Source organism: Coffea eugenioides, chromosome 8 (assembly GCF_003713205.1).
Source record: "Coffea eugenioides isolate CCC68of chromosome 8, Ceug_1.0, whole genome shotgun sequence".
NCBI classification, from domain to species: Eukaryota; Viridiplantae; Streptophyta; class Magnoliopsida; order Gentianales; family Rubiaceae; genus Coffea; species Coffea eugenioides.
The window spans coordinates 17,043,090-17,056,944 of NC_040042.1; the positions used below are offsets into that span (position 1 = coordinate 17,043,090).

The window sequence follows — 13,855 nt, forward strand, 5'->3', positions numbered from 1 at the left end:
GGTGGAATTGGACCTATACTTGGTAAATAAAGCAAAAGTTTTGTTGTAAGAATATATTTTCTTTCTTTGTTTAATGGACCTATTTAGAACTTAATTACTGTTATTACTTTTTAAAAATAAAAAATCACAATGCTCAACATAAACAATAAGAAAGAAAAAATAAATGACTTTTGAAAAGAATTATACGTTTGGCATTTTACATTTGCTCATGTAAGTAAGAAATGCATATTCCAATAACATAAACAATAGATTTTTTTTTTGTTTTTAGCTTTAGAAAATCCAAAATCTAAAAAAATGATTAAAAAAAAAGCAGTTGAAAACATTACATATTAGATTTTTCTGGCAAGTACAAAAAATTAGTTAAGAATAGATCCTATAGATTATTGAGGACAAACTTGGAATAATGGGGAACATCCCAAAGTATTTTGGTATTTTGCAAGGTTGTCTATAGATTTTCCTTTTTTTTTTTTCGGCCATTTCTTTCTTACAAGGTTTTGACAGAATATAAATCTGGCAGAACTTCAGCCCTACTCAGCGCTCGTTGGAGGAACTAGACTGTCCAGTAGATGGTCCGAGATTGGGCCTATGCGGCTTGACTCGATGTCAACCGTCTATATCAAAATTAAAGGCCCATACGGCCTTACTCAATCTCCATCGTCTATTTCAAAATTCATTAAATTTGAAATGGATGATTGAGATCAAGCTAAGTCATGCTAACCCGATCTCGGACCTTCCACAGGATGGTGCGCTTCTCTTGCCAACCACAGGAGATCCGCAGCTGCAACATAAGAGAGGTACCACTTGGATGCCTCTGATGTCTGTGTTCATACACAGCCAAGAAAGCACTCGTATGACACATACATGCACACAAAAGATAATCAGCGTAAATACATTCTATTCTAGCTATAGTCCAGTGGCAAAATAAAATCACCTTGGACTTGTAGAGATCCTACGACACCTGTTTCACCAGAATACTTGTGTAACATGTAAACAAAGTCCTATGTAAAACCTGTGAGGAACTAAATAACATGAAAATGTGATGGTCTCTATACATCGTCAGCTAACTGTTTCCATGTTTGGTCAAAATAAGGTGGTTAAGACAACATTTTGGATGTTCTTTCAGCATCTGATCCCTGTTTCCCCTTCACCACAACAACCTCTCAATCTCTAGGGATGCGTTCGCCAATAAAGGAAGTGCAACATATTTCAGTATGACTGCAGAACCAGCTGCAAAATCTATCAATGCTGTTGCAAATGGAAGATTTCATGTTCACTGATGATTAAAGGAGCCTGATTAATGTTACCTGTTACATATTTCTTGATGACATTTGCCATTGATTTTGTGTTATCAGTGCCGAAACCATTAACTGCAGGCTGACCAGTGGTTGTGTTGTTATTCTATTTTGTCACACCATCATCATTGAATCCATAGAAAGGGCAAAAAAGAAAATGAGCTCAGAAGCATATTCATGCTTTCTACAAATATAAAATTTTGATAAATTGATTAAATTCAAATGGAACAGAAGTCTTTGTTGATTACAATACAAGAATAAGATCACCAGACACACACTTTTGCATGTTGGTGATATTCTTATTGCAATGGCTTGATAAATAGGAACTTAAATTCTTCTATTTCTCCTTTTCTTTCTTTTCCTTTCCAAATCCTCCTACCTCATAGGGAATTTGTCATAAAATGTAGTTGTATGGAAAGAATCTATCTATACCGATGGTTGATCTTGAGACTCGAAAACACGGTTGTGACAAGTTTTATCACAAGGATAAGGACAATCTATCTTCTGAAATGGACTTCTGTCATAAAACCAATCTCCCACTGCCTTAGCAATTGTCTGCAGAAAACAAATTTAATGATAAAGCAGCATATTCAGGATGCAGATGACAGAAAGATTGACAACGGACAGAGTCAGAAGCAGTTTTAGGAGGTATTTCATGTCTTACTTTGTCATTCAATCTGGGGGAGTCATCCCTGAGCCATGTCTCCTGCATTTCGGTTTGGCAGTGAGCATAGCAGCCATTGATAAAGTATCCTCTTGATGAAGAGGTGCCTAGTCCATTCACTGCACTCAAAAACTCCAATCTGAAACCTAAACTTCAACATAAAGAGTGTCAGAAATAATCCATCTGATAGCGCACTCAGTTTCTTTTTAACTGTATACTTGCTGACTATCGGAATTAAGGTTGAGCATCTATGGAAAGAGGAGGTTTTATGGGAAATTGTAGAGCCCAATCATTCACCAGAAACTGGATCAGAGTGTTAAGTCTGATCTGATTTAGCATCAAAACCAATTTCATCCTATCACATAAAGCTAGATGGAAGGGGATAACTCCCCTTCTGCATCTCTAATAGTTTAACTTTGGGCTCCCCAAGTCAGAAGCAAAGTCAATGCTACTCTTCAGAAGTCCTAGGAGGTTCTGTTATTGTATGACCAGAAAAATACAGGTTGTGTTATGCTACAACTTACAAGTTAAGCTGGGTAACATGCCTTTTAACAGATCAATTTTCCATTAAAAAAAGATTCTGCTTACTTTCTTGCTTTTCTATAGCATCACATTGTTAGATATGTTTTAAATAGTTTTTATAATTTGGTAGAGTGGAGTGAAAAGTTTAGATAATTTGTGACCTTTTTTACAGCAACTGAAAGTAACAAGACCTGAAGCATCTTTGGAGCTTAAGAGAAAATCATGAAGCAGCAATAACCTTGGATGATTTGGAGTTGACTAGCAGAGCATTTTGTTATATCAAGCTTGCAATTGTGCCAAAGACCATGGGGATCAGCAACACCAGGAGCCAAAATATTCTTGATCTATGCAAAATTAAAATAATAATCAAGAGTCAGAAAAATGAGATGCAACTGAACAGAATGGTACATGTGAAGAACACAATAGGACTAATCCTTGTTCCATTATGTGATATGTAACAGATATCGGAATATTGCTGCCATTGCCATGGAAGAAAAGATGAATTTGAGGAGAAGGTGAGCTCAGCAAATTCTCTGTCATTTTCAGTTATCAAAAGCTAGAGAAATTTCTCCCTCTCTAATACTCCATCCTTGCTTACTATGAAAGAAATATTTAAGGAACGTAATTGCACTATCCATAACCAGATCTTCTCCTAATGCCACCAAGTTTAAACATGTTCAAATACGCACCATATGAGCAGTATCACCGCTTGCATAATTTGTTGATTAGGGAAGAGGACAGAAGAAAATGTCCAAGTTTTATCATATGTAGAATGACAGCCACCATATTAAGAATGATGCTGTTATTTGAGCCAAAACAATTTCTTCACCACAAAGAAGAAACCATATGCTATATATCCCCTTGATGTAAAACCTGAACTTTTTGAAAATCAAATTAAGTTTAGACATTTTCAAGCGAGCGTAATGCTGACAATTTGACATCTTATGTACAGAAGCGAGAGAAGATAACAGAAGCATCTATTGTTGGTTCATCTTGTTTAGAAGAACAGCCACAATCCTAAGAACGAAATTGTCATTTTAGCCAAATACAAGCTACACCAAAAAGATGAAACCATATGCTATACATATTCTCTCAAGAAGTCTGTCCTATTATTCTACCTGTCTTGACTCTTGAAAGCAACAATTATACATATATATAATCCTCACTAAACTTGTTTGGGAATTAAAACCAGGGTATCAACCTCCTCTGACTGTATGCACATGGTTTTATCTTATTCAAGTTTCTCATTTTATCTCATCACTGAGTATGATAAAATACATATCAGGACTCCTATCGGGGCTCCACAGATCAGTCTGGTGAACAACTCAATACACTTAATACAACAAGCACAGCTTAAGTGATGATTACCAGGTAACTTAGCAACACAATTAAGAAAGAAGAATGATTACTTAAATTTTTTTGATATCATTTAACATACGTGTGGATAGATTCGTTTCCAATTTGATAATAATCCTAATTAGAGGCAGTTACAATCTTTTGTTAAAAAACCTATAGAAAAAACCAATCATCTTGAAAATTTAAGGACATGTCTCCCACAAACCTAGAGCAATGAACTGAAGATCGAAGAGAGTTTTCTGGCATGACTATATTCGTCTTTTTAATCTGGAAAGAATTCTCACCTGCCATGAATCATAGGCAGCATTCGTTATGAAAAGTGGTGTCCGAATTTCTTGTGCCATGTATTGGGGGAAAAAACACTGCAACATTGGTGAAACGAATCAGCATTAAGTGGATTACATAGCAAACATCTTTAATTTATGATATTAATATGATTGCTCATACCAGACCAGGTTTCATTCTTGAGGTACATGTTGCAGGCAAATTCTTTGCTGATCCCTGCAACCAAGTATATATTCAAATCATGAAATGAGTTAGAACAGACTATTCGTATTCATTTAATTTTTACTTATCAGCACACATATAGAAGCAGCCAGAAGAAAAAGGATAAGGATTGCAGTTTTAATATCTTCAAAAGAAAGAGAGGTAACAGAATGAAGGTCAGGGCTCTTTTATCTTCATAATTGGTGCATATTAGCTACAAAACCTCACATATTGTCTCCATTGATATAACCAACGAGTATATTTACTGGTCTACTTGGTCCTGTCAAATAATTTTCCTATTGAAAAGTGAAAATTGGATAGAATAAAATGAAGCATACATGTGTATTAACCACGTCATTGTAGAAAGCCTCTATATGTTGGACTCCAGAGACATCCTTCCTGTTGTAAAAGCATACAAAGTTTGCATTTGATAATTCAAGAAAAGTGACAAGAACTCAATTTGGGCGGAATTCTAATGTAAAATCTTACGCATTGATGAAGTAACCCGCATCTGCAAAACATTTAACTTTAGTGCCCAAGGGTAGCAGAGCTTTGAAGCTATCACAATGGAGAATCGAAGTCAATCCACCAGCAGAACATCCAGACAGAACAGCCTAGCATAGGGAGTTCAGTGAGCTCCTAAAGCAATTATATAACTCATGCAATTTTTGTATCTAAAAAATGAGGAAGAAACAAAGAGAGTGTGCTATCAGTCGATCATACACTTTCAGCATTTTTCATTCCTTTTGCTAGCAGATCCTCAATAACAGCAACAAAAACCCTTGCTCCCCTATAGTGAAGATTAGTAGCCTGCTCAGATTTGACATGTCCATCAGAAGCCAGTCCAAATATGGATTGCGGTTAGCCATAGACTGAATATCATGACGTACTATAAGTTCTGTAATCTTCTTAGTCAATTGGTGTTACAACAGAAAAAACAGCTACTGCTAAATCTACACTGGATTTGCAGAATTCATATTAACTTTTGCATACCTATTGACCAGTTGGCTAAAGATTTGGTTATTCGTGGCAGAACGGATTTATATCTCATTCTTTTCAACTAAAGCTACTGTTTATCAGTTTCAGTGGACTTACAGGATTTACTGCTTCAACATCACCCGTAAATGATGATCCATCACAGTACCTAACCTTCACCCTGTTCCAATTATAGAAATCTGGCAATTCAAAAGGACTTGCAATATTTCAGTTTGGAAGAACACAAAAACAAATGCAGTACTAAGTAATTCATTGCACTTAAACATGATAATTAACTAAAGATATATTACCTGGATTGAACTTAGGCTTGTTCGCTAAAATCCCAGAAAAAGCAAGTTGCTTTGCCATTTGCTTTGAGGATCCCAAGCGCGTATTTTTGCGATCTAGACAAGTAGTCACATTGTTGCACCATCCTCCTCCCTGAGATTTTGAAATATAAACTTTGTTCATACACATAAAGAACATCTTTTGCTGTTATAAAAAGATCCCATATTTCACCTAGCAAGGAAAATTCAGCTAACAAGTTTATCCAGAAAGTTTCCGTGTTCAGTATAATTGTCTTGAAACTGGGTAATCAAAGACTCAAAATAGTTACTTCATGCAGCAGCTTCTACTGCTTTTCTTTGAAGCCAATCAAAGGCAAACTGTTACTATTTGATCCAGCAAAGAAGTAAAAGCTTCAGAACTTGAAAAACATGAGACAATTTGGTGAAATGGACATCAAATTCTGCATATTTTTTATCACATTCAAATTCTCAAATGCTAAAGTTATCATGACAAAGTGCCAACCTCTATATGAACCAACCAACTGTTGATCCCTGCTCCAAATCCTCTGTCAAGATGATAAGCTGGGGGGCTCCCATCCAAACAAACTGCAACAAAGTTAACAAAGTTCAATCCTATATATGTCAAAATAAAAAATGCCTTATAAAAAAAAGAAAATTCATTGAATTTCTTGAAACTTTTTTACCTGCTCCTTTTGCCACAGCACTCTCAACATAAGTGATATCAACAAAGAAGGCTTCTGTTCTGAGCAGAATCAAGACATTGACAAGAATGTGAAACCACAGATGTAATCTCCCATTAAGCATTCTGCCTATATCTTTTCAAGAATCAATCACCAGTAACGAAAATTAGAAACAAATGAAAGAAAGAAAAAGTAGAGAGCTAAAAAGGAAAACAGAGAAAAGCTCTCTGAAGTAAGAATGACAAATGCTTTAGCTTGTCTATATATATAAGTATGGCAACTGCAATCATTAATGAGAATCCCACCTTAGTCGGATTTTTAAAAGAAAAAGAAAAACAAAGCAATTTCCATGAAACCTTTTTTAAAAACTTCTTTCTGGGACAAAAAATAATTAATAATATTTGTAACTGAAATTTAATACTTATTTGAAGAGCTGAAAATTATTGTCTTAGTGAGATAGAAAATGTAAAGGGAAGTTTCTATAAAGCATTATTAATTTGACTCCTTTTTTTGCTAAAAGGATGATTAGATTCACATGATTTTAGCTGTATACATTAATGCAATCCGAATTTAACATCAATTCACTTAATTTATGGACGAAAATTAAGTTTTACCATGTTGGTTTTTATCTTGAGGATTCTTTTTCCAAGTTGACATCATTTTTAGACTAAATAATACAATTAGTAAACTCTAATCAAGAAGAAAGAAATTTGATGATGATGTTGATAAAGAGATTTAAACTAAAAATTTGTGAAAAATAATTACTATTGGTACTCCAGATAAGGAAAAAGTGGAGAACCATTGTTGATCATCTTTTTGTAAAGGAAAAAAATTGGTAATCTTTGTTATTAAGTTTTGTCATGTTTGCAATTGCATTAACATTAACATGTAAGACTCAATTAATCAAAGCAAAGTATTTTACCTTTCATAATGAGGGGTATTTTTGTCTTTTTGCATAACACATAAGTTAAGGAAAAAGTGATGTCTTTATCTATAATGCACTAAAACCCAATTAGGGATGCAAGTTTTTGGAGATGGAAAAATAGGTTGGAACGAAATTTAGGTGATATTTGAAAAAGTTTATATTTTTATTGAATTAACAGCATTTCAAGATTTAGAGGCATTGAATTTCATTTTTCTAAAAAATAAAATTAAAAATGTAGAAAAATGGCTTGAAAAAGTTACAGGCCTTAAATCCTACTAAAAAATTTTTTTTTAAAAAAAGGAGAAAAGCGCCTTTTTTTCGCCCCCAAAGATGTGATATGTGCTGTATCGTGAAACAGCTTAACACCTTCAATAATCAAGGCGGCCGACACTTTAGTTCCGCGCTAAAACGTGAGTAATGTAGTGTGGTAAAGTACAATTATTTAAATGGGAAAAACTGGTAACGCATTTTTGTCTGAATCTGGACTTTGACTAAAGAAATTGGAAAGCCAATGACGAATCTTATCGTTTAACGCGATCGACATTTATTGAGTGACGGATGGAAAATGAAAACTTTAATAAAAGGGAATGAGGTTCCTTTCACTTCTTTAATTTTGGTTGGTGAGATATCACATTTTGTTAGTAATATGTGTTGTTTAGGGCTTCAGCCACACCAATCACCAATAGAGAAATTGGGATTGGGATTTGGGGGAGGTGTGATATGGCTTTTGTATTTTTTTTAAATCTAATTTTATAGAACTCATAAAAATTTGTTGTGCATGTAAATTTTATTCATATATATTAATTCAATTTATGAATACAACCATCTAAGTGTAGATTAAATGTTATGATAAATACGACAATGATACACAACCACATAAACCCTAGCATTACCTATCCTAATCCCAATGTGTGTTCGAGAGCTTGTTTGGTTTGCAGTTATTTAGGTTTTTTTTTTTTTTTGGATGTGATTCAGATTCTAATTCCCTGACTTATATTTTCACCTAAATTTACTCGAAAAAATAAATTCAGCACATTTAATCCACTGGTTTGGATGCACCTATTTGATTAATTTGGACGTGGTACAATTTTTTCCAAGTCACCAATAATCCAGTTAGGTCATTTCTCTTCTTTATAGTAATAGCAAAAATAAAAGTAGCTTAGCTATTTATGTCTCGAGAAAAAAAAACGTTAACACAAAATTTTTTCCATGCATAATATAATCAACCATAGTAGTAGATTATTTGGGATAATTTTTTGAAGGAAATACTGTAACACTTTTTTGATGTGATTTATGTAAGATAAAAAATTAACTGAAAATGTATTGATAATGTAAATAAATAAAAATTTACAAATAAATTACAATCCAAACAAAAAAAATTGACTTGACTAATGTCCTATCGGTGTTTGTTAGACAGCCCTCCACTATTGAATTTCTCTATTTGAAAAAATTGACACACGAGCCCCACTTAGGTATCCCTTTTCTCTAATTTTTCCCGGTTGTAGAGATAAACTCTAATCAACAAAAAAAAAAATTTATCTATTTCTTCCAAAAGCTGCCATGAATGGATGGAATAAAATTTTCTCGAAATGAAGTTAAAAAAAAAAAAAAGAACCTGTCAACGTCAAATAATGCACAAGGGTTTGAAAACTGTTTCATTGTACATAGTACGAATCTAGATCCTTTTTTTTTTTTTTTTGGTCAAAGTCAGCAGACTTTTGGACGCTTTTTTACTAACCTAAACCCCGTTTCAAATTTTGGGCCATTTCAATAATACAAATTTTGGGTACCATCATAGCCTACAAGATTAATTACAAGAATATGGTACTTTATTCAGCAATCTACGGAAAAAATGAACCACAAAAAGTTAAAAGCACGTTTGAATTTCTATTTTTCGTGAAAAAAATTCTCATATATTTTTTAATCACCTTTTTACTTTATATATATCATATCACTACAGTATACTTTTCTATAAAAACACTCAAATGTTACAATCCAAACAAGACTATTCAAGATTTCCAACATTTGTCAATCCATTTCTCAATACTGTAAAAGTATTCGATTTGTATATTTTGAATTTTTTTTATTCATAATCCTATTGTCAGATCATATCAGCAAAGGTATCATGCCACATTAGCTCTATATATGCAGAGAAAGTTTGTGACAACTTATTTGATTCGTAAATGATTGCAGAAGTAGAACTACCAAAAGCATAAAAAAAATGAAAAAAATAAAGAAAAGGATAAGCAATTTATCTTTTGGTACAAGTGTACTTCTATTTTTCCACATGGTGATAATGCATGCATATTCTTGCATTAAATTAGCATTCTAGTAAAAGAAATACAGATTTTAGTGTACCAAACTCCATTGATTTTGTCTTTTTATATTTTTCAAAGAAGAGCCCTTGATATATGGTATTATGATTTGTAGGGCAGAAAAATTTCTTCTTACGCAAAGGATATCCAACAACTGAGCTTACTTCATGAAAGTTCCATAAGAGTAGATCTCCTTTTAATATGGTTTGCTCTCAATTGATCTTTTGGACGCACTTTAGCTTTTAATTCTTGAAAATCTTTTATGTTATGTTCTCAAATACTTCTCTTTAAGCTTCTAACCTTTTTTAAGGCTAAAAGAAAAATTCAAAATCAAAAGTTACAAGATATTGCCCTGTTTGATAATGAAAGTCATCGTTTAAAATTATTGCATTTAGATCTTAATATATTCAGACATGTTTGATGACCAAAAATTAAACATCTGAATTAATTAAGTGCCATTGAATTTTCTAGGCAAAACTTGCTTTCAAAAATAAGTGATAAACTATTCACTATTCACTGAATGTGATATACAGTCAAATGTATTTGATTTAATACTTAACAATTCAAATACATTTGACTGTATTCAAACGCACCCTTGAACGTACCCTTAAAGTTTTATCAAACACACCCTTGAATTTTGATTTTAACTATTCAAAAATCTGATTTTATAAAGATCAGAATCAGTTGAGAATAGGCTCCATATTATGGGTGACATTTTGATCTAGAATATCTCCCAACCAAAGAATGCTCAATTTCATACCATACTACCTTCTCTCTCTCCTTTTTTTTCCCCTCCTTTTCTTCTGGTGCTTTTAAGCAATGTTTTAAAACCCGGACCGTTAATTGAACCGGTGAGGTGAAAGGGTCGAGATTCAATCGGTCGGACGGGTTCGACTCCGGTTTAATAATTTTTTTAAAAAATAATTTATATAAATATATATGCACAAAATAAGACATGCAATGGACTAATTTAAAACTTTATATGATGAAAAGTTTACTATTTTTGAATAACTTGGATTTTCAAAAATAAAAATTTTAAATTATAAGTTGAAACAAATAAATTTCATCTAAATTTCTATTATATCTACCAAAAAAATCTTAAATCCAACCCAAAAATATCACAACATTTTGAAAGAATACAAAATTCACGTCTATGAGAATTTAGATATTGTGAACTTAAATTTTAATTTACGTTTTTGAGATTTAGAGATTGCAATAAAAAAAGGAAGTTTGGAATTTGAAGGAAGTCAAGAGAATCGAAAATAGAAATGCAAACTTGATAAGAAACAAAAAATGAGATAAAAGTGAGTGGTTGTGGCATTAAATAATTTGAGTTAAAGAAAAATAATTCTTTTTTAACTTTTTTCAATTTAATGGACAAAAACAAAATTAAAAGATGGAAGAAAACATCAATAAATTAAAACTAAAGAGGTTTGATTAAAAAGAAAGTGACAAAAGAAAAGAGGAGAGAGAGAAATAGAGAGAGAGAGAGAGTTGAAGATTCAAAAAAAAGAGTCATGAGAGGATGAGATTTTGTAAAATAATGGAAAAAAGAAATATGGGTATTTGTTTTATATAAATAATTTATCAAAAAAAGCTAATAAGATGTGATGGTGCAATGGTTATTACATTGGTCTTCTATTACAAAGGTCTTGAGTTTGAATCTTGATAGTTGCATTTTGTAAAACTTTTTTTAAAAAAGGGGGGGGGGGACTTGAAAACCGGTTCAACAATTTTCATGGGTTTGGCCGGTTTTGATCGGTTTTCTGACAAAGTCAACTTTAATATAGAACCGAACTGGTGTCATGGTCGGTTCGCTGTTCAATCGATCGAACCGACCGGTCCGGTTTGATTTTCAAAACACTGCTTTTAAGTTTGCAATAGATTTGAAAAAAACTTCTTATTTATCACCAAATAGTTAACCACTATGCTATCTTTTATATTCCAGCAGGATGCTAATCTCATATGTATAAGTTTGAAATGTTTCTTACAGCATATACTGAACATCAATCAAGATAACTCTGTGAGTAAAGATAAAGTCAAAATATAGGTCAATAGCGTCGTTTGAGCTATTTCAATCGTGTAAAAACTCTTCAAAATTTGTTCTTTGTCTGTGCTTTTGTAGTTACTTTTAATGAGTTCATAAATCTACTCTAAATAAGTTACTCAAACTCAATTTTCAAATTTCAGTAGAACGTCCACAAATTGTAAGAACTTTGTTTTTTTTCCTCCCGGCGGTCCTCTTAAATGTTCATATCAATTGCCTAGTTTTACTTTAATTTTCTCAAAGCGATTAATGCAAGTTTAACGCTCCAAATTATGAGATACTCTGTTCTCAGAGTTCTAATACACGATTTCTCTATTATATTAACTTTGAAATTTACTAATAGCCCTTGTCAGTCATTAGTCTAACACTTGCAGAACTATTATTATACGTGGAATTAGGGACATAAAAAAGACAAGTCTGTCTTTGAGATTTTGTTTCTTGTGCATCCGAGTCCACCTTTCATTTTCCTTGATGTCTGCATGCTTAGTTGCTCACCCCTGACAAAAATAGACAAAATTTTTGCCAAAAGGGTAAGTTGTGAAAAAAAAAACTTTACATGGGAAAAATATATGAGAAATTGACCTTTTGAGATTCAATAATCTTTTACACCCTTATTATAAATTAAGTATTTATATAGCTAAACGAAGTTGAAAACCATCTATATCTCGGTTCCAAATTTAAGGCTCTCACATGTAAATTTTTTATTTTAATTTCACGTGAGTATTTATTTCTATAGTGTTATTATTATGAAGTTTCTGAACTAACGTAAACGCTGAGATACATGTTGAATTGATTCACCGCAAGTATAGCTGTCAAACAAACCCATTTAACTAAGTTTACCCATACCTGCCCATAAATAGATGGATATGGGTATCTTAAATTTTTGCATATGGGTATAAATGGGTTATCTACCCCCAAACCTCCTCTCTTCCCCCACCCATTTTTTTTTTCAAAATTTTCACTTTGTCATGATGTTAACTACTTTTGTTTCATTCTTATTATTATTATTTGTCGGTTTTATCTTATCATTTTATTTTCTTTTAGTTTGTTAACTTGCTCATTTTTCAACATTACCAATTTATGACAAGTTTTAGTTTCTTTTCTTACTTTTCCAAAATGAAATTTTAAATTTACACGCGAAAAAATGCTAGATGTTCAAAAGTTTTGGATTAAGTTTTTATGTTAACTTTTATAGTACTTAGTTCAAATTTTTATATTCCTATTGTTTAATTATTAAATAGTATGTAATCTTGCGACATAGAGTACAGATGGGAAAAAAAATTGATAATTAGATTTATTGAGCATTATAAATAAATATTTAAAACTAATGATTGGGGCAAAGGATGGTATAAATTGATAACTTAGTTTGTAAAAATGAATATAAATGAATTTACAAAAAAGTTAAAAATAAATGGGTTATAAATGGGTAATTGGGTTACCCAATTCATTTTTTGACTTACCCATTTATATCCATCTAATTAAATGGGTATAAATGGGTTGACTCATTTATACCCATTACCCATTTTATCCAACCCAAACCCGCCCAAATCGCCCATTTTGACACCTCTAGCCGCAAGTATATATGTTGCATACTCAAGAAGTATATGGACAAGACGTAGTAAAAAAAAAACAGTGAATAAAAGCTTTTCCATTGTCGTTATTTGTTTTAGTATAATAGGAAAGCAGAATGGATGAATATATTATCTATATGCTGAATCAATTTTGGGTCGATGTAAAATAATGCCCTATTTGAGTTTGGCTCAAATACGATTTTGACTACTCTATCAAGTTGAAACTTGAGATTTACTCGATAAAAGTTATTCGGATAAATTACCTTTTACCCCCCTATAGTTTGATATTTTACCATATAACTTTCCTATAGTTTAAAATCTATATACAAACCTCCTCATAATTTAGGTTAATGTGTCACTTTTAGATTTTTTCGTTAAAACTAACGGCCAATAGTAAAAAAGTCAAAATTAAGCTAATAAATTAACAAATTTACCCTTCCATTACTCTTTTTTTTTTTTGCTCCAAACTAAAAATAGATAAATAAAAAATAGAAAATACCATTAAAGGTTTGGTTTAAAAACCTATAATGCTATTTATAGTAAAAAAGATTTAGTATTTTTTGTTTCTTATTTTTTTGTTTTATATTTCCCTCATGTCTTTTTTGTTTCTTATTTATTTATTTTTTATTTCCATTCTATTTCTTTTTGTATTTGGAAAAAATTAAGATTTTCTAGACCAAAGTATAGATTTTCAAAATCATCTCTTCTCTATAC

The 13,855-nt window shown here is 32.0% G+C and overlaps 1 protein-coding gene across 1 annotated transcript; it reads right to left on the reverse strand.

Annotated features, from left to right (window-relative positions):
• Positions 1-1,470: 1,470 nt before the first annotated feature.
• Positions 1,471-6,501, reverse strand: LOC113781590 (pectin acetylesterase 8-like). The gene is made up of 12 exons (XM_027327550.1): positions 6,287-6,501; positions 6,106-6,188; positions 5,607-5,736; positions 5,416-5,495; positions 5,044-5,130; positions 4,810-4,934; positions 4,659-4,719; positions 4,282-4,335; positions 4,119-4,196; positions 2,717-2,822; positions 1,957-2,102; positions 1,471-1,847 (listed from the first exon to the last, which is right to left on the reverse strand). Exons 1-12 carry the CDS (start codon positions 6,405-6,407, stop codon positions 1,719-1,721), a joined length of 1,200 nt encoding a protein of 399 aa, XP_027183351.1. The 5' UTR covers positions 6,408-6,501; the 3' UTR covers positions 1,471-1,718.
• Between the last annotated feature and the right edge of the window lie 7,354 nt (positions 6,502-13,855).